The sequence below is a fragment of the Gigantopelta aegis genome, chromosome 6 (assembly GCF_016097555.1).
Source record: "Gigantopelta aegis isolate Gae_Host chromosome 6, Gae_host_genome, whole genome shotgun sequence".
Classification (NCBI taxonomy): domain Eukaryota; kingdom Metazoa; phylum Mollusca; class Gastropoda; order Neomphalida; family Peltospiridae; genus Gigantopelta; species Gigantopelta aegis.
In genome coordinates, this window is record NC_054704.1 from 22,690,447 (window position 1) to 22,710,909 (window position 20,463).

At 36.5% G+C, this 20,463-nt stretch overlaps 1 protein-coding gene across 1 annotated transcript; it reads left to right on the forward strand.

Moving 5' to 3' along the window:
• The first annotated feature begins 5,525 nt into the window (after positions 1 to 5,525).
• LOC121376132 lies at positions 5,526 to 19,796 on the forward strand. Its single transcript, XM_041503931.1, has 12 exons — positions 5,526 to 6,075; positions 6,471 to 6,566; positions 6,971 to 7,036; positions 8,412 to 8,459; positions 9,125 to 9,175; positions 9,755 to 9,844; positions 10,257 to 10,316; positions 11,657 to 11,728; positions 16,428 to 16,490; positions 17,540 to 17,620; positions 18,374 to 18,503; positions 19,376 to 19,796. Exons 1-12 carry the CDS (start codon positions 6,048 to 6,050, stop codon positions 19,557 to 19,559), a joined length of 969 nt encoding a protein of 322 aa, XP_041359865.1. The 5' UTR covers positions 5,526 to 6,047; the 3' UTR covers positions 19,560 to 19,796.
• Positions 19,797 to 20,463: the final 667 nt, after the last annotated feature.

Below are 20,463 nucleotides of genomic sequence, written 5' to 3' on the forward strand. Positions count from 1 at the left end.
ACAAGGGAATCTATAAGGAGCGTTGCGATTCGTTGCAATCAGATCTCATCGCATCCAATGAAATTTAAGCATTTTGTGGCACGATTTCTTGACGACACTTATCAAGGCTGAATACGAGGAACGAATATTAGCTTTGATTATGAAGATGCGTTTCCTTCTACAGCGACGTGATGGACGACGTGTTTACAGACGCCGCAATGAATGTTTTGCCAACAACTGCGTCGCCCAAGTTGACAGATTCGGTGGAGGGAGTGTCACGATGTGGGGAGCCATCTCATACACCGGCAGAAGTGAACATGTGTTCGTACAAGGCAACCTGACAGCTGTACGCTATTGGGATGAAATTCTTCGCCGTCACATGGTACCTATTTTGGATCGACAGAGATAACTCTTTCAGCAGGACAATGCCAGGCCGCATACGGCACGTGTAACAATGGATTTCTTACAGAATGAGAACATTAATGTGCTGCCATAGCCATCAAGATCGCCAGATCTCAACCCCATTGAATATCTATGGGACGAACTGGACAGACGTATACGCCAGCGTGACCTGGTGCCTCAGACGCTTCCGCAACTGTCACATGCACTGCAGGAAGAATAGGCTAGGATTCCAAGTGCCCGGATTCAGAGACTCATTCAGTCTATACGAAGGAGATGTCGCGCAGTGATTTCTGCTGCTGGTGGCCACACAAGGTACTGATTTCAGCGCCCTCGTGCGACGCTGTTTGGTAACGAAAACGCCTCAAATTTGACTGTGATACGATCATAAATGACGAAATTATGCCACTTAGTATTAAAGAGATAATTCCATGAATATTTCGCCTATGCGTTTCTTTTTTGACAGAATATAGATCAGGGGAGATAATGAACATAGTCTGAAACGGTGTTTTGTACGTGTCATCGGCCTCAGTGGTGTCGTGTTTAAGACATCGAAACATAAGGCTGGTAGGTACAGGGTTCGTAGGCTGGTACCGGCTCCCACCCAGAACGAGTTTTAACGACTCGGTGGGTAGATGTAAGGCCACTACGCCCTTTTGTCTCTCACTAGCCACTAACAATTAACAACTAACCCACTGTTCTGGACAGACAGCCCAAATAGTAACAAGGGATCTACAAAGCGCTACAAAGTAGGCCTCGAATGTATGTATAGCCAAACTGGCGACAAAATGGTTCACGGGCGACGAAATGGGCCGTAAAAGCGCCCTCTAACTTCTGAATTCGGGTTAAACTCACGACTGGTATATGAAATGCCTTGGTATGTGCTATCCAGTCAGTGGGATGGTGCGTATAAAAGATCCCTTTCTACTAATGTAAAAATTACAAAATGTTTGACATCCAATAGCTGATGATTAATAAATCAATGTGCTTTAGTGGTGTCGTTAAACAAAACAAACTTCAACACACTAGTTAGCAGTTTGGACATATTGGGCCGCCTTGGTATATAATTTTGAGAATTGGGACATCTTGAGTCGGTGTCCGCCCAAGATGTCACAATTGGGACATATTGGGCAGTTGGGACGTTTTGGTCTTCAACACTTGTTCCAAATGTACTAAGTGGGGAAATAGAAGGAAGAAAAGGGAAAGAGGATGAACAGGTTATTACCTTTAAAGGGACATTCCTGAGTTTGCTGCAATTTTTAAGATGCTATCGACTAACAGAGACTTTTTAACGATTGTAATTGCATATAAAATATATTTTTCTGCATAAAATATTAGCGGCAGTATATTGAATGTGTTTCTGATCAAGTCTAATATTTGTACTAGGTTAAATTTCATTTTATTTCCTAAATATTATTTTTTCGTACGTTCGAAATTATTTGAAGACAAAATCCAGTTTGGGCTTCTTACAAATATTGAAATGACCAGAAACACATTGAATATACAGACACTGATTATCTAAACAAGAAAATATATTTAATATGTAAGTTTAATCGTAGAAATATTTTATTAGTCGGAAACATCTTACAATGCAGCAAACTCAGGAAAGTCCCTTTAACCATTGTACATTATTTAGAATTGGATGTCAAAAAGAGATAAAGAATGTGACTGGTTAATTAATCTCAAAACGTTTGCTATTTATAATGAAATTCTGGACAGATTTGAATATAGCATTATTTTCATAATACAATTTCATTTAAACTTATTTTCGTGCTTATATCCAATTAAGATTCAATCACGCTGTCCTTGTCATACGCCTCAGTTATCTGGGCTGTCTGTCCGCTTTATTGAAAAACCTTGCTTTATTAAATTATAAAACGAATCTTGTTTTGTGAACTTGTGAATTGATGTTTCTCCTTGTCACATTTTAGCTATTTTGATTACGTATTCGGTGTTCAGTGTTAACTAGAGATATTTTGGGTTGATGAATGTTCTTGTCATGTATTTGCATTGTCTGCTTGTTGCATATTGTAATATGTCTGAGTGTTGTTAAATAAATCTAGTCAGCAGTTCAAAGCGCGTCTCGAAATCATGTACATCTGAGGCTGCTGACCAGTCAGAATTCTACATTTTTAGCGAAAAAAACAAACAAACAGACAACCAAAGAAACCACACACACACACAGGTCTACAGGCACCGACCAGTGATCCATAAATGGTTCAACAAAAGCCATGGTTTGTGCTATCCTGCCTGTGGGAAGCGCAAATGAAAGATCCCTTGCTGCTAATCGGAAAGAGTAGCCCATGTAGTGGCGATAGCGGGTTTCCTCTCAAAATCTGTGTGGTCCTTTACCATATGTTTGACGCCATATAACCGTAAATAAAATGTGTTGAGAGCGTCGTTTAATAAAACATTTCTTTCTTTCTTTCTTTCTATTGCGATGTCGTCAGCAGACACATCGGGGAGCTGCGTCATTTCGCCAACTTTGACGCCAGGACATCACCGTGAAAACCCTTTTCAGGGCTACATCTACCTAGGTTCGCATGACGTCGGTATGTTTAGGCTACATTTAGAAAATCCGACAAACTTTAACTTTTGGCCAAACCGTTCAGAATTAGTGTTCAATCACCAGAAACTTTTTGGACATAACGCAAAAAAATTACTTCAACTTTTGGCTAAATTCTCTTTCTGAGATTTTTTTTTTTTTTTAATTCTACCTCCGCCTCTTTCGCGTCTTTTATCTCGGCCACAACAACCGGTTTTCAGTGCTCCTTTGGTGCTAAGTCGTAAGCGAGAATCCCGCCTTCCACTCCCCAACCTTTCCTGTCATGGAATGAATGTATGACTGTTTAACGACACCCCAGCACGAAAAATACATCGGCTATTGGGTGTCAAACTATGGTAAATACAAACAAATAAAGTGATGAGCAACATCAATATAAAAATTCAACAGTTAAAGGCATATTGTCACAGACCACTGACCTATTTAATGGTCTAACAAAGTATTACCTGAACAAACAAATAATTTGATTTGTCCCTAAATGTACTTTATTCAACCATCTTCATAACCGCCATACTCTATTTATTAATGACATTTTGTAAAAATAATTGAATTATGGCAATGGTCCATAATTCAAAAATTAAATTGCCGAGAGGGATGACATGAATTTCACTCCACCATGGTTCAGTTAAGGTGATGCGATAGCTAGATTTGGTTTCGAACAATTAATGTATTTTTTATTTATTATCCATTTTTAGGGAAATATGGTCCTTAAATCCGTGACAGTATGCTTTTAAGCACCATGACCTGGCCTGACCTCTTTTATTTGCCGTTACCCTCTGACTGGATAGCATATAGCATAGCGTTTGATATGATAGTCGTCGAGCGCTGGTCGGTGTTTTCATTCATTCATTCTTTCATTAATTTTTCCATTCATTCATCCATGATTGCTAAAACACTCAGCTGTCCTTCGATGAAGGTGGACGTGTCAACGTGCGCTCTCGAGTTGCCCCCCCCCCCCCCCCACCTGGGGGGACTGATTGCCAGCTTCGGCCCGATGTTGGAGTTCCGGGTCACGTATACCGGGTCACGGGCGACCGTGACTTTGGTGTATGGTGACCCGCCTCCACAGAAACGGAAAGGGGGGACTGGAAGAGGAAGAAGAAGGAAGAAACCGGTGCCAGGGAAGGCCCAGGGGGGGACAAAGCTGGTGGCTCAACCGCCAGTGGCGCTCCCTCCTGTGATACCGCCCCCACCGAGTCCTCCGGAGAGGAAGCAACCACTTGTGGAGCCCGCATCCCCGGAACGGCCGTACACCACCCAGGAAATCGTCAGATTTAAACGGACGAGTGTGCCACCACCTACTTCAACCTCCACCCCAAAGACGACGACTCCGGCGAAGCGGTCAACAACGACCGCTCCCGTCGAGTCGCCACTTGGACTTGTTGTTCCGGCGACAAAAAGGAAGGCAACATCAACCGACCACCCAGCCAGCCAAGACCAAGCCGCCGCCGGAATCCGCTCCCCCTTTGACGACGAATGGACCATTGCCATCAGTGGACTTCGCCGTCATCTCCATCAGTACATACAGGGGGACACGCAGAAACCAGAACTACTTCGGGGAGGTTTTTTGAACCAACACCACTGGAAGACCATGGAGGACGGCAGCAGTTACGAGCTTCATACCAAGATCTTCAATGAAACCAAGGGAATAGTCGTTACGCACCGAAGGGACCAGACCTACAGACAGTGCATCCTGTTTGCTGAACTCGACAACAGAACGATCCACAGGATGTTACAAGCGGTCTGCGGGCCCCGACTATTCCAAGGTGGTACAACAACTACACCAGATCAGGGAAAAGCTGCCGTCGCTCCGAGACACTCCAGGCTCCCCGAAGTAGCACAACCTTACCTAGGACAGGTATCCTCCTTTTTTGGGCTTAGTTGGACTTTAAACTTTTTCGATCGAGCTTCAAAATCTTTATGTTTTATTTTTTTATAAATAGTCAACGCATTTACTTTGGCGCCCGTTCAATTGCTCAAATCACCTTAAAACCTTTTCGGCGAGCAGTCTAACTTATTTTTGGGTTTAAATTCTTAGTCCGGACATGATGTTAGGAGCAGGTATTCTCCGTAGACTTTAGCTTTTTCTAGTTAGACCCGAAGGAATCGAAATTTAGCCTGTCAGAACACGGCCCATTTTCGGTGTCTACTAGTCGGTCCGCGCAGTCGCTGGACACTACTAAATTCTTATTCCAAAATCTGCCCACTTCAAACTTATCCCCCACCCTTTTCTGTCCTGGACTTAGTCACTGGCAAAGGCCAGAGATTATGCCCAGGACAGACATGCTTGAAACCTTCGTGGTATATGAGCATGTAAATATATATTGGAATGGAATGCTAAAACACTGTGACTGAAAAAAAAAAATAATAAGGTGATAAAATTATATAAAACCGTATAGTTGTTGTTTGTTTTAACTATTTTATTTTGTTTGTGTTTATTTATGTTGTTGATGTTGTTGTTGTCTTTTTTCTTTCTTTTCTTTTTGTTTTGGTTGAGGGTTTTTTTTGTGCTTTTTCTTTTTTTTTTTTTTTTTTTTTGGGGGGGTGGGGTGGGTGGTTGTTTTGGGATTGTTGTTGTTTGTTTGTTTGTTTGGAGTTTTTTGGGGGGTATGTTCTTGTTTAAGTTTTGTTTAGTTTTTGTTTTTGTTTTGTTGCGGATGTATTTATTAGGTGGGGGGGGGGGTGGGTTGGTTTTGTGTTTTGGGGGTTATATAGCTTCATAGCTGAGGTTACTTTTTTCTTCAAGGTGGTAGCTATTTTTTTCAATTGGTCAGAGGACAGTGCAGCGTCATGGAATTGCAGGTAAAGTTAAGACTTATGACTGCCCCTAAGATAGTCTTAGCAAGGTTCCAAAAACATTAACATAGATTATACAAATAATGCTAACCTTGATTTGAGTTCTACAATATACTCCAGGGATTGGTACTGATAAGAATTGCGTCATTATTAAAGTAACAACATGCACTGCCAGCCCTTGACCTGTTTTTGAAGACAGTGGGTGTTTATTAGATATTCCGACTGGTCTACACTCGTGGATTACTTAACATGTGGCTTTTCCCAGCTCGTTCCAGTCATCCCGCACTGGGTCGGGGTACATACCAGCGGTATGACACTGCATGCAGTTTTCAGCCTATGTGAGTGTTCTTCGTTTTACTAAAGTTGAGAAGTTTGTTTTGTTTAACGACACCACTAGAGCAGATTGATTTATGAATCATCAGCTATTGGATGTCAAACATTTGGTAATTTTTTTATAAGTAGTCTTAGTGAAACACGTCTACATTTTTCTATTAGCAGTGAGGGATCATCTGTATGCACTTTCCAACAGTCAGGACACCACATACCACTCACTTTGATAATATCATTCGTGGGGCACTGGTTGTGACGAGGACAAAACAATCAGATAATGGGTCCCTGAGATGGGTGGGATCCCGCCGCCCACCCCTCTCATTTACTACTAATAAACAGTTATGTTCTGTATATGAATGTTTGTATCATCTTCTTGAACAACAACATTTCTGTTTTGTTTCAGTCTTTGCTCTGTGTATATGTTTGAGCACACCATCTCAAAATGATGCACAGCTGTTAGAAACTAGTGCTGACTGTGATGCATGTTATGTCAAAGAGAGTGAGTATTTTGAAATATAAGTACTTCAAAATTCTTTAAAATTCCATTTGGGGAGTAACTATATTGTTACTATATAGGTGGGGGTGGGGGTGAGTCGATTTGTCGACGTAAATCGACGTATGTCTATTATTTATACTGTCGCAAATTAAATTTTATGAGTAATTAAAACACATCAGTACAAGTTGTAATGTCGGAGATACGTCCACAATTTGCATTACATATGGGCAGTTTAACGGGTGTTTTTATTATACAGTGTGATGAGATGCATATTATTTATATATATTTGTCAAACAAATCAAAACACTGGCTATGGTCATTTCAGGCATATAGAAAAAATATTATTTGATAAACTGAAACACAATCAAAATAAATTGATTTTATGTCGTTGATATTTTACATTTTAGACAAAGATATATTAAAAAGCCCACATGATGACATATCTAAATGCTGGAACAGTTCTGACTATGAGGGTAAGTTTGTACAATTGGAGAATACTCCACTATATACACCTGTATCAAATTAGAATATTTAATGTGTGCATTATGATGGTAATTTGTACAGAAACTTTTATTTATTTATATTGAATTTGTTTTGTCAATTTCTTCTTTTTTTCTTTTTTGTGAGTGTGTATGGATTTGAAAGGTAATAATATGTTTTTACGTGAATTTTAACTTTTTCATTATAGCGTTACATGCCAATTTATCAGTTCCCTTTTGACGCAAACAGACGTTAACGGGACTATTCTGAGTGTGCAACCATTGTAACATATTTCTAAACAATGAATCCTTTTTAACAACTAAAGTTACATCTTGAACACAGTTTATTGTTTAGAATATCAGTTTCTGATCATTGAATGTGTTTCTGGTTGTGACTAATGTTTGTAGTAGATCGAATTTCATTTCACTTCCGAATATAAAAATGTTTTCGCACGTAAGAAAATATTTGGAGGTAAACTGTTGTTCATGCCACTACAAACATTGGAATTACAAGAAACACGTTGTATATATACAAATAATGATATTATAAGCGAGTTAACAGTTATAATCAAGTTTATGGCGACGAATTTCAGTGAGTTACAATTGGAAACTACATGTATTTAATATTGGTCTTATAACAAATGGCATCATTTACAAACAGACTAAAAGTCCTTGACAGGTGGACGGGATAAGTTTGCATTATTTGTGTATTCTGTAATATATATATTGTTTGACCAAAAATAGGGGCGGTGCCCTTAGGCCCCCACCTTAATCCGCGCCTGATTTAAGACTGAATCGTATTGTAAATGAATGACCTGTCACACAATCGTATTGATCCTGACTAGGCATTTTGTTATTTTATTAGTTGTGACGCTAAAGGCATTATCTCGGTTGCTATGAAATACTACACGAATTACTGTACATGAATTAAACAAAACTGGATTTTTCAAAATGCATGTATATGAGTTTTAATTAGGCTGGCTTTGCAAAAGAGTATTTTCCAACAGGCCTAATGAACGTTGATGTTGGCTGTCACTGACGTTAATGCATTTTCAAGCTTTTTAATGTATGTAATATGTATGGCATTTATATTAGTATGTATACATAAATCTGGAAAATAACTTTATAATTATTATTGCAATCGACATAGAACTCCAAATTAAAACTGGTTGAAAAATATTATCATAATAAAACTATACAAATCCAAACAGAGCGTTTGGCCATTTTATTGAACATTTTGAAAGTAGTAAATAATGTAAATATTTCATCATGCTACCACTCTTGTTGGTTTTTACTTTCCAGTCATTGTACAATTTTCTGTCTAGCAGAGCTTTGTAGAGTGTCGTTTATTGGACTATTTTATTTTTAGTGACTAGGAATACAATATTTGATTGGCAGTCTCACAATGAATTCCTTGGTAAGTATAATATATATTATTATGTAGAGGTTCAAATGAATAAAGCAATATACAGCTGTTAAACTGTTTAACGAATTTAAAAAGAGTAAATCTCAAGTATAATTTATTGTAAATCATACAAATTTACTAACAATATTTTATTTATACATAACAATTTTAATCGATTTATTTCTAACTACATATAAATAAAATGTCTAGCTAGAATGACTAAATCAGTCCAAAGAAATAAGAGGAGAATTTGTTGTTTTTTAATCGTTGATGTCGTGACTGAATAAAAACTGGTCATTGTAATGGTAAAGACTAAAACTGACCTTAGGGCCATTTCAACTAAGGGTCTCCTTTTTGTCCAGTCCGCAACATAGTTTATTGTAAATGATTTTGAAGTGTCTGAAGATTGTAGATACCAAAAGATATATATATATATATATATATATATATATATATATATATATATATATATATATATATATATATATTATAAATGGCCCTTTAACACATCTCCGGGCAAATTCCTTTCTATCCCAGTCCCACCAGTAAAGAGTTATCCCGGACGCCTACGAGAACTATGCATTATATCCTTTAAACAGTTTGGTGCTTTGCAAGACAGGCCTTTCAAATACGAGTGCAACAACTGAATCGTGTTATTTTATTTTATTTTTAAATAGATATTGCTACAATCCTGACCGAGATATTCAAGGTCATCATCAAATGTGCTGGTATGTCTTCGATTTGATTTTATTAACAGGGTGTGTGTGCATGCACAGCCAAATCTGTTATGTTGGTATAACAATAATCTGTTTGTTAAAGAACACACCAAATACATATTTTCTACATACGTATATATATATAGAGAGAGAGAGAGAACACCTGAACATGGGCGATCTTTAGTTGGTCCTTGGGTGGTAGTTATACACAGATGCTATTATACTTTTATTAAGAGAAATGTGTTTTCTTTTTAATTTTGACTTAAATCCAGTGTTTATGAAATATAGTCCTCGAAGTTTATTCCAGGGTTGTTTTTGTTTTTTAAATATATACCTGTGGGTTTTAATTTATTCTTATATGTATATATATATATATATATATATATATATATATATATAAGAAAAAACCCCACAGCCTTGTAGAGGTGTGTGTGTGTGAGGGGGTAGGACACGCTCCTCCTTGGTTATTACGGCCCAGACCAATACTCATTTACCTAAACTTCAACTTAAAGCCTTTGAAAGGTTGCAACAGTAATAGTTAGCTAAACATTACACAAGCGATGTGAATTACAAACATTGTTCCTCATGCAGATGACATTTGTGCGATATTCAAGCTGTTTGTACAACCCAGCACCAACGACACTTTGGCTACGGACGCAGACTACCGGATCTACGCGTTCTGTACGTATACCTGTTTAGTATGTCACCACCAAACATCCACTCATTCAATCAAACGATCAACCACCCACCCATGGTCGGTCGTCGTCTGATGAAATAACTTTTTGTGCTTTTTATTCATCTGATAAATGATTTATTATGCAGTGTTTTGGAAGATATTTCAATAGTATCTGGCTGGGTTATTTTGATGCTCATTTTCAAATACCACATTTCATACATTAGCTCAATACGTGATTGTTACGTGGGTCTTAACAGGACAGAAATAGCATATAAAGTACCAAGATGACGATGACAATATCCTTCAGTAGACGATGAACAGATACGTTAATATAATTAAACATACGCATTTTCCTTTCTTTTGTCAACATAATTAACATAATATTTATTTAATAACATTTCTCGAATTTGTTTGCAGTGAAACAAGGTGGAACAATACCTCTTAGACATCCCAAGCGTTACGACACGCCAAAAGAAGGTATTAATACTCTAATAACGAAATTAGATCTTGTGATAAATAGAAAATATTTAAAGGGACATTCTTGAGTTTGCTGCAATTTTAAAGATGTTATCAACTAACAGAGACTTTCTGATGACTGTAATTACATATCAAATATATTTTTTCTGCATCAGGTATTAGTGGCTGTATATTAAACGTGTTTCTGATCGTTCTAATATTTGTACTAGGTTAAATTTCATTTTATTTTCTAAAAATAGATTTTTTCGTGTACGAAATTATTCGATGCTTCTTACAAATATTAAGACGACCAGAAACACATTCAATATACAGACACTAATATTCTACATAAGAAAATATATTTAATATGTAAGTTTAATCGTAGTTATATTTTATTAGTTGAAAACGTCTTACAATGCAACAAACTCGGGAATGTCCCTTTAAAACAAGATTAGAGGTAAAATTATATAGGCAAGTTATCAACAACAATATTTAGTATATAAGGTTTGGTGAATTAGATTTGTACGAATATATCTCTTTCGTTATCATTGCATTTCTTGCCATATTAAAAATTAATAATAACATACATAAAATATGTGCCATATCCATAGCAATTCTAACATACAGAATGGTCGATTTGATTACTGAATGGGATGAAGAGTAAGTGGTCTTCACTGTCATAACTGGACGATCACGACTATGACAATGATTACGACTATGACAATGATCACGACTATGACAATGACGACGACGACGATGATGATGTAATTTAATTTTCAACTTTATATTCCACCAAGATTTAAGCACGCTGTCTGCTGTTGGGTTGAAATCAAATCAACAGATAGATCGCGCTAGACTAGTTTTTGTGGCTAATCTGAGATGAATGTGATTATCATAGAAGATGATGGTACCAGTCAAATTGTTCGCGAGTGTTCGATCTCCTGAACATGCTATGCTCTAGACTAGTTGAAACTAATTTCAATCAGTTTAACTGTACTGCAGTTAGGCTGTATGATTTTCTTGCCACCACACAAATTACATCTATCGATTAGCAGACAACATGTACCACCACAACCTTTGCTATATCAGTCGTAGAGCATATATCACAGTTTTTGGCATGTCAGTTATAGTGATCTGATAATGGCGACATCAATTTTGATGTTACCAGTTTGTAATATTTTCAAGTACAACAGGAAAGGAAATGTTTTATTTAACGATGCACTCAACACATTTTATTTATGGTTATATGGCGTCAGACATATGGTTAAGAAAATACAATAGAGTCTATCTGTTATTTCAACATCATAGTTTCTACGTGGTTAACAGTACATTCTTATATTTTATTGTATGCAGTCTTTTAGTTACAGATATACTCCCGTTGCTTCGTGGAATACCAGAGTCATGCCTACATAGAATAATATATGATCATAGAGGTAAGCTTAATTAAAAATAATATGTATAATCAGAGAGATGAGCTGACTTATAGAATAATAAATGTCACAACAGTGTGAGATGAGGTACAATACATCAACATAGGGTGAGCTGTGGTATAGAATAATACATGTCACCAGAGAGTTGAGGTGAGGTACACTACATCAACATAGGTGTGAGCTATGGTATAGAATAATACATGTCACCAGAGAGTTGAGGTGAGGTACAATACATCAACATAGATGTGAGCTATGGTATAGAATAATACATGTCACCAGAGAGTTGAGGTGAGGTACAATACATCAACATAGATGTGAGCTATGGTATAGAATAATACATGTCACAACAGTGTGAGCTGAGGTACAATACATCAACATAGGTGTGAGCTATGGTATAGAATAATACATGTCACCAGAGAGGTGAGCTGAGGTACAATACATCAACATAGGTGTAAGCTGTGGTATAGAATAATACATGTCACCAGAGAGGTGAGCTGAGGTACAATACATCAACATAGGTGTAAGCTGTGGTATAGAATAATACATGTCACCAGAGAGGTGAGCTGAGGTACAATACATCAACATAGATGTGAGCTATGGTATAGAATAATACATGTCACCAGAGAGGTTAGGTGAGGTACACTACATCAACATAGGTGTAAGCTGTGGTATAGAATAATACATGTCACCAGAGAGGTCAGCTGAGGTACAATACATCAACATAGATGTGAGCTATGGTATAGAATAATACATGTCACCAGAGAGTTGAGGTGAGGTACAAAAAATACATCAACATAGGTGTGAGCTATGGTATAGAATAATACATGTCACCAGAGAGGTTAGCTGAGGTACAATACATCAACATAGGTGTGAGCTATGGTATAGAATAATACATGTCGCCAGAGAGTTGGTGAGGTACAATACATCAACATAGATGTGAGCTGTGGTATAGAATAATACATGTCAACAGAGAGGTGAGCTGAGGCACAATACATCAACATAGGTGTAAGCTATGGTATAGAATAATATGTGACCATAGCAGTCAGGTATAGAATAATAGAATAATTATGATCGTAGATGTGAGCTGAGGAATAGATTAACATATTTTTAGCAATATTTATTCAAATAAATGAAGTGGGTCAGCAAACAGGCGGTAAGCCTATATAAATGCCTCTCCACATAGATTAGCATATGATTAAAGAGGTGAACTTATATATTACACCGTATTTCCTCTAATAAGCGCCCGGCGCTTATTCATTTAAAAATGGTCGCAGACCCAGCGATTATTGGAGACCCGGTGTAAAAGGAACGCAGGTTCGTAGGTACAGTAGTCCTATCGGACATCCATAGCTTAGGAACCATAGTCCTACCCAGACTTTCATTCCTGGTTTATTTTTAAGTTGTTTTTATCCTAGGATTTGTATTCCTACCGGACTTAAATTCCTTCTACAGTGACAGAAACACTAGTCCGGCAAATTAGATGTCCGTTTATTATACTCTGCAATTTGCACGAGCTGCCAGAAAGACACGAGAAAAAAAGTGAGGATTTGGCAGCCTTCCCTCGTAGTGTGATGGATAAGTGTACGAGTCTCTTAAAGGGACACGCCCTAGTTGTTAACCATTACGCCGTTGTTTTTCGCTATTAAACCCATTTTTTCACAAATAAAATTGCACTTTACTTACCGTTTATTATTTAGAATATACATTTCCATTCACCTAAAGTGTTTTTTGGTAATCCTGGTGTTTGTAATACCACAAAATGCATTTTTCGTATTTCTTAAAAAGCCACGGGCCTCTGAGAAAAAACGTTGAGCAGACACGGTCTAATCTATTTTTAGAGGGGATATTCCCATTTCAATGTCACAGACGTTGGTATACCACGTGACCGTGATCATTTTGGTTCGGTTTGTTTTCTCGTGCACGGTTCGCGCAATCAACATCCGATTTGTTGTCGTTTGCTTGTTGTTCATTTGTGAGATTTTTCTTCACAGTTCGTGAACATTTTCAGTAACAATAAAGTTCAGACAAGTAAGTATCTCAATACAAAACGTTACAAACCCTTAAAACCAATAATTTTGCTAAGTCTTACGATATCTGGAGAGGGGATACAACCAGGACAGAACAGTTGGAACATGTCCAAGAGAGGTGAAAGGAACGCACCCCAAGTCTGTGCGCACTCTGTGAAATTTGTCGTCACGTAGGCATTGTTGTGCTTCGAGCGACATCTACCGGTGACATCAGAATACTAACTTTCAAAATTATTTCAAGCAATTGGGACATGGGGATTCCCATGGTATTTATCGATATAAAACCTGCTTTTTCACTCCATTTGATAAAAACGTGATCTAAGTGTGTTACAGGTTTGTAGATTAACCAAAATTATAATTTATTTTCGCTGGATGGAACTAGGGCGTGCGGCTTTAAGATTACTGTGGGTTCATATCTCCATGTCAAAAAATATTTTTAAGTTTGAGTATCAATTTGTTTTGTTTTTTTACGTCATAGACTTGTGGATCAGACACGTGAGTGAATTTTTGTAATCGTCTTACATTTTTATTACAATATTGAAGTAGGTCGAATATCTTGTTTTTTTCAAAAGTATATAAAGCAACTACAGATATAAAGTAGGCTATATGTCCATGTGTTCAGCACGAAGAAATATACCCCTCCCCCCTCCCACCCTCAATATGTAGCCCAAAATTGTTTTAAAAATATATATATATGAAAACTGGTAACTTGAAAAAAAAACCTAACATTTGGTGAACAACAAAAGATAATTTCTATATGCACCAACATAATTTTTAATAATATGTTTTGTAAGTTTATATTTTGACGATAAGTCACAATCTGATTAATTGTTTTATTTAATCTTTGTCCGATCGCACTTCCATTCCTCGGAATAATAGTCTGTGGGACCTGTATCCCTAGGAATTTAAGTCTGTGGGACGTGCATTTCGAGGAATGTAAGTCCATTGGACTTTTATTACTGGTACTCCTAGTCCACATGACTTTCAATCCTAGTATTCCTAGTCCTCTGGAATTTATTTCCGATAGTTTGCTTGTTACATATATATGATTTCTGAAAATCCCTGAAATAAAACTGTACTTGGTTCAAGTAGTTGACCAGTTACTACAATATAAAATAACAGGAATAATAAGCATGAAAATTTGATTTTTATTGATGAACAATTAAAAATAGCATCAAAACACTTGAAATCAATTATCAAGGACTGCCTTATGGCAGTTTCGACCATAAAAAGCATAAGATATGAGTTGGGGAAAGAGTCTCTGTATTATTATAACTGGCCGTTAGGAACATCATAAGCGTTCGAGACTGGGTGGAGGTGTGAGTCGGGGGGGGGGGGGGGGGTCCCCCCCCCAGTGGGGGGGGGGGCAGACTGATTTGTTTGGAAACATGTTTAGCGTCTTGGTAGTAATGCGAATATAAATATACGTTGTGTTCCAGATTCGGACATTTTCGTTTCATTCGGGCAATAATGATCAGCATGCCTCCCCCACTCCTTCTCCCAAAAAGGGAGTCTGAATGTCTATTGCGACCAAAACGGTCAGGTGTAAAAGTGTCAAGAGTAGTTAGTCTGTTTAAAAGGATCTTTGTAAATTGTGTGTGCATATTATTGACAGTATGATAATTGTTCATGGATTACTGTTTTGTTTTAGTCGGTGTAGTAGCCCATTGAGCTGCTAAAACCCACTCTTAGTCATTGATATTTCTATTAATTGATAAACATTAATGAAAACCATTTAACATATTTGTTTATCGATGGTATGGTATTTTGGGGACTAAGATATCATAGAGGCTAGAGTCTGATATGTCATACGTTATACCAAATTAATTTTTAAAATGAGCAAAATTGACAAAGCAGGCACATGTTCAGTAAGCTTTGCAGGGGAGAGGTCAAGAAATTTGCTTTGAAGAGGGTGTTTAGAACACGCCACCCCACCCCACACCCTGTGTACACGCGCCTGCAACATTATTGACAGAAAGGCACAAATTTTAAATTATATAATAACAAGATAATGTATATAACGCAAATATCACATTTTTATAGTTAAATTATTATTATTATTATTATTATTATCATCATTATCAAATACCAATATATATGTCTAACAGATAATTGTGTTGGTATATCATATGGGCAAGTTATACTTATTTGCGAGTACTAATATGCTTCGAATTATGGTAAATGTTTTTGAGTTACTTTTAAATGTTTAAACATTTATTAGTTGGAATGAATAAAGACCTTGGTTCTGTTCATGTAATAAGGTCAACAAAATGTGTACAAACTCTTGCAAATTATATAAATGGAAAATATTGGAATAAATAGAAAATATTTAAATAAAGAGAGGCGCTAGTATCCTAAGTTAATTAAATAAACCAAAAAGGAAACTGTTTTTCGTTTTGTTTACATTTATAATTTAATTTTTATGTGTACGACCGGACTTGAATTGAATGTCCAGGAATGCAAGTCCGGCATTCAATAAATATTAATACATCTCTGTTATATTGTGTTATATTTGAATATTCCCTACTTATTTTGAACAGTATAATATATGGTCATAGAGGTGAGCTGTGGTATAGAATAAAACACTATCAAAGAGGTGAGCTGTAGTATAGAATATATGATCAAAGGGTTGCGTTGAGATAGATAATAATATATAATCTTATTTTTATTTCCAGACGACGTGGAAAAGTATCTAAATTTATCACAGATCTACATGTTCCGGACCACAACACAGCCAGGTGTGCGACCAGTGTGTGCTGTAATCGTTTACTGATAATTTGTGTATAACACACACACACACACACACACACACACACACACACACACACACACACTCACTCACTCACTCACTCTCTCACTCTCTCTCTCTCTCTCTCTCTCTCTCTCATACGCACACACAAACACACCAAAAGTCTGTCCAACGCCTGTGTTTGTCTCAAATCTAATGGTTTCTAGAAAAACGTTTTGTCTCCAATTCATTTGTTGATATCTAGTTCTTCTATATTTGTCTTCTCTCTAATTCATAGGTTTGCCATCTAGTTTATATATAACATTTGTTTTCTATCTTTGTTTTGACACCACTAGAACATATTGATTTGTTAATCGCCAGCTATGTCAAACAACTGACAAATCTGACGTATAGTCTAAACTAAGTTTTGCTTAAGCAGAAAGGGATCTTTTATAAGTGTTTCCTATTGACAAAATATCATATACCTCAGCATTTGATATACAAGTCAGAAAACACTGGCCGAGATGAATAACAATATCCAATCAAAGATTGGGTCCGTGCCCGAGGAGATTCGATCCTACAACCCGTGCACCTCAACCTAGCAGTTTACCGACTGAGCTAGACCCCGCCCCAGTTCTGTCGTTACTTCATATTTCTGACATCTACTTTTACTAGAACATTGGCTCTGTATTTTCAGACATCACTACACACAGCCAAATTTACCCTGTACCAGTCTCCATTTTAAGTGTTTTGTCAATACGTTTTGTAAATAATTCCAGTTTGGCTTGACGTTTAATAAAATACAATGCTCATCTGCAAAAAACAACACATACACACGCACGCATGAACATCAATTGCTCAACTTCTGTCTCTGTGTCTGACATCTAGGTGGGTGTTTTTAAGAATATTTGTTGTGTCTGACACCTAGTTTGTTTTGTTTAACGACACCACTAGTGCATATTGATTTATTAATCATTGCCTTCTGGATGTCAGACATGTGATAATTGTTATATATAGTCTTAAAGAAAAACCATTACATTTGCTCTGTATTTTCAAAAGAGACGACACACGCAGCAAAATTGACAGAAAACCACATGAAGACAACTACAGTGACGACGCCGACTACTCCAATACCACCAGGTACGACGACATTTAGTAGAAGCCGAATGTTTACACACCCTGTACCAGTCTCCATTTTACGGTTTTTGGCAATAATTCCACACTGGAAACAAAAGAAAAACTATTAAAATGTTCTATTCTTGTGAGATAAATAAAACAGCAATGTTCGCCCATAAAATGGGTCGAATGGTCATTTGTCAAAATAGTGGATGTGTGCACTATAAAACAGATTTAAAAATTATAATAGTTATATTGCATTTGCTATGTCGATCTTCTGAGTCTTTTTATCAATGTACAATGTATGTCACATTTTATTATTAAAATCTCTATTCTATATATTTCAGTGACGTGTTGCTATTTCGAGTATTTTCATTACTAATGTATGCCACATCTTATTGTAACTAAATAAAGTTCTATTCTATATATTTCAGCGACATGTTGATATTCAGTATTTTAATCACTATAGTATGTCATATCTTACTGTGGCTAAATAAAGCTTTATTATGTACATTTCAATGACATGTTTTGATAGTCTTTGCAAGACCTAGTGTATGCCACTTCTTATTATGACTAAATAAAGCTCTGTTCCATGTATTTCAGTGACGTGTCAATAGTTTATGTCTTTTGATTACTAATCTATGTCGCATCAAGTTATGAATAAATAAAGCTCTATTCTATACATTTCAGTGACATGTGTCGATATTTAGTCTTTTCATTACTAATGTATGTCACATCTAGTTATGACTAAATAAAGCTCTGTTCTATACATTTCAGTAACATGTGCTGTATGTACTGGTTTTCAACAATGCATTATGAGTCCCACCTCGAAATTCTGCGGAGATGACCACCTGTGTTATTTAACCGTTGTTACCCAGGGTTATCAAACCACACATTATGAAAAAGGGTATGCTATTAAAGTATAATTTAATAAGACCTGGAGGAACGACATCTTAATTATTGGACAGGAGTAACATTTTGTCAGACAGTCATGGTTGAAACAAATGAGGTGGGGGTTAATAAGTTCTCTGTGTATAGTAATAAATGTGTCAAAATGGATATGTCAAGTTCACTACAAGTACAATTATAGTATACTTTTATTAAAACAACTCAATCATTTTTTTGGAACATGAATATTTGTTTCGTCCACTCCCACGCTCTACACTCCTGTGGATGCTCATGGACACAGTTAAAAGGTCTAGGTCAAAGAAAAACAGACAATTGCTATTAGTTGGTAATAGTTTCTCTATTGCAGTTCAAGTAAACATTTACCAATCACCATGCATTTACAAACACAAAAGCAATAGATTTCAAGTTTAAACAAAATTCCCACTCATCATCTCTATGGTTTTGTAAGAATTGTGTTAGAAAAATGAGAATTTTGAACATGTGTATATAATTATTTAATAATTATTTAAAGCAACGCATCTCTACATAAGCAGCTTTTATACACTTCAGGCATGAATTGCTAAATTCAAAGTTCTCAAAACAATTAATTATAACTTTGAGTTATATATTTGTAAAAATCCTAGATAATTATTTTGTGCGTAAAACCCAAAATGTGTCCCAAATATCTAAGATTTTCAGTCCATTGGTTTTGGAATGAAATGAAATTTAAGGGTTTACCAAGGTCAATCATATGAACTCCTTATTTATGTAGATATTATTTGTTAAAGAATACTGTCAGGTTTGGGGGGGGGGGGGTACCTCTACAGAAATAAGATCTATTTGTATATCGGCATACAATGTTTAGGTTTTTTTCAATACTTTTTTTTCCAGTTGTAAATCTATATCTGATTGTATGAAGGAATGGTGGCATGAAACTTCTGACATGGATGGTTGCACTGAAATAGATGACGGACTCAGTGGGGAGGACCTAACCTGCACATTTTGCTGTGACCGTAATATGTGCAACAATAATACACAGAACATTATACCCAAATTCCTGTACACCCCAGCTTAATATTGTAACATACAGAGAGAAAGAAATAAGGGAACAGAGTAGACCAAATTTAGCATCATGTCTATAAAAAGTACAACAATGTAATGTGAATGTCAGTAATGTGACTGAATGTCAGTAACATGGTTAACTTATTGACACCTACATGTATGTATGTCAGTTTTGCTTGCAATGACTCCTTTCTGTTAAGAGTTGGTGTGATCCCTAATTTCAGATCTCAACAGGCATTTTATAAAGTAATTTAATTGTTGTTTTTTGTATGTTTATTGTTTTTGTTTTTTAAATTCAACAAGATTTGTTTAACGACACCACTAGAGCACATTGATCCATTAATCACTGGCTATTGGATGTCGAATATTTTACAATTTGGACATATAGTCTAAAAGAAAACATGTTACATTTTTCCTTTAGCAGCAAGGGATCTTTTATATGCATTTTCCAACAGAAAGGACACAATATACCACAGCCTTTAATATACCAGTAATGGGCCACTGGTTAAAACAGGGGGGAAAATGCAGTCAGAAAATAAATCAACCGAGGGGATTCGATCCTTAGACCCAAGAACATCAGTTGAGCACACTACCAACTTAGCTCTCTTACAGTCAGAGTACTCGGGCTATCTACCAACTGTGCTTGATCTCATCCCTCAACATGTATTCAAACACCACAAATACATTGATGTCGTCAATTTTAACCAAGTGTAAGATAGACCTCCAGAGATATGATGTCACAAGCCATTCCTAACATGTTTATAGCACTTGCGGTACATGAATAACAAGACATGTAAGTAACACTAATTTGATAATTCCTAACATGTTTATAGCACTTGCAGTACATGAATAACAAGACATGTAAGTAACACTAATTTGATCATTCTTTCTTAGGTGCTGGTGTGCTTAATAATCAG

Coding starts and splice junctions, on each gene's coding strand:
- LOC121376132 (XM_041503931.1), top strand. CDS start 6,048: ATGACACTGCATGCAGTTTTCAGCCTAT. Junction 10,317..11,656: donor TTACGACACGCCAAAAGAAG/GTATTAATACTC, acceptor GCAGTCTTTTAG/TTACAGATATACTCCCGTTG. Junction 17,621..18,373: donor GACTACTCCAATACCACCAG/GTACGACGACAT, acceptor TATACATTTCAG/TAACATGTGCTGTATGTACT.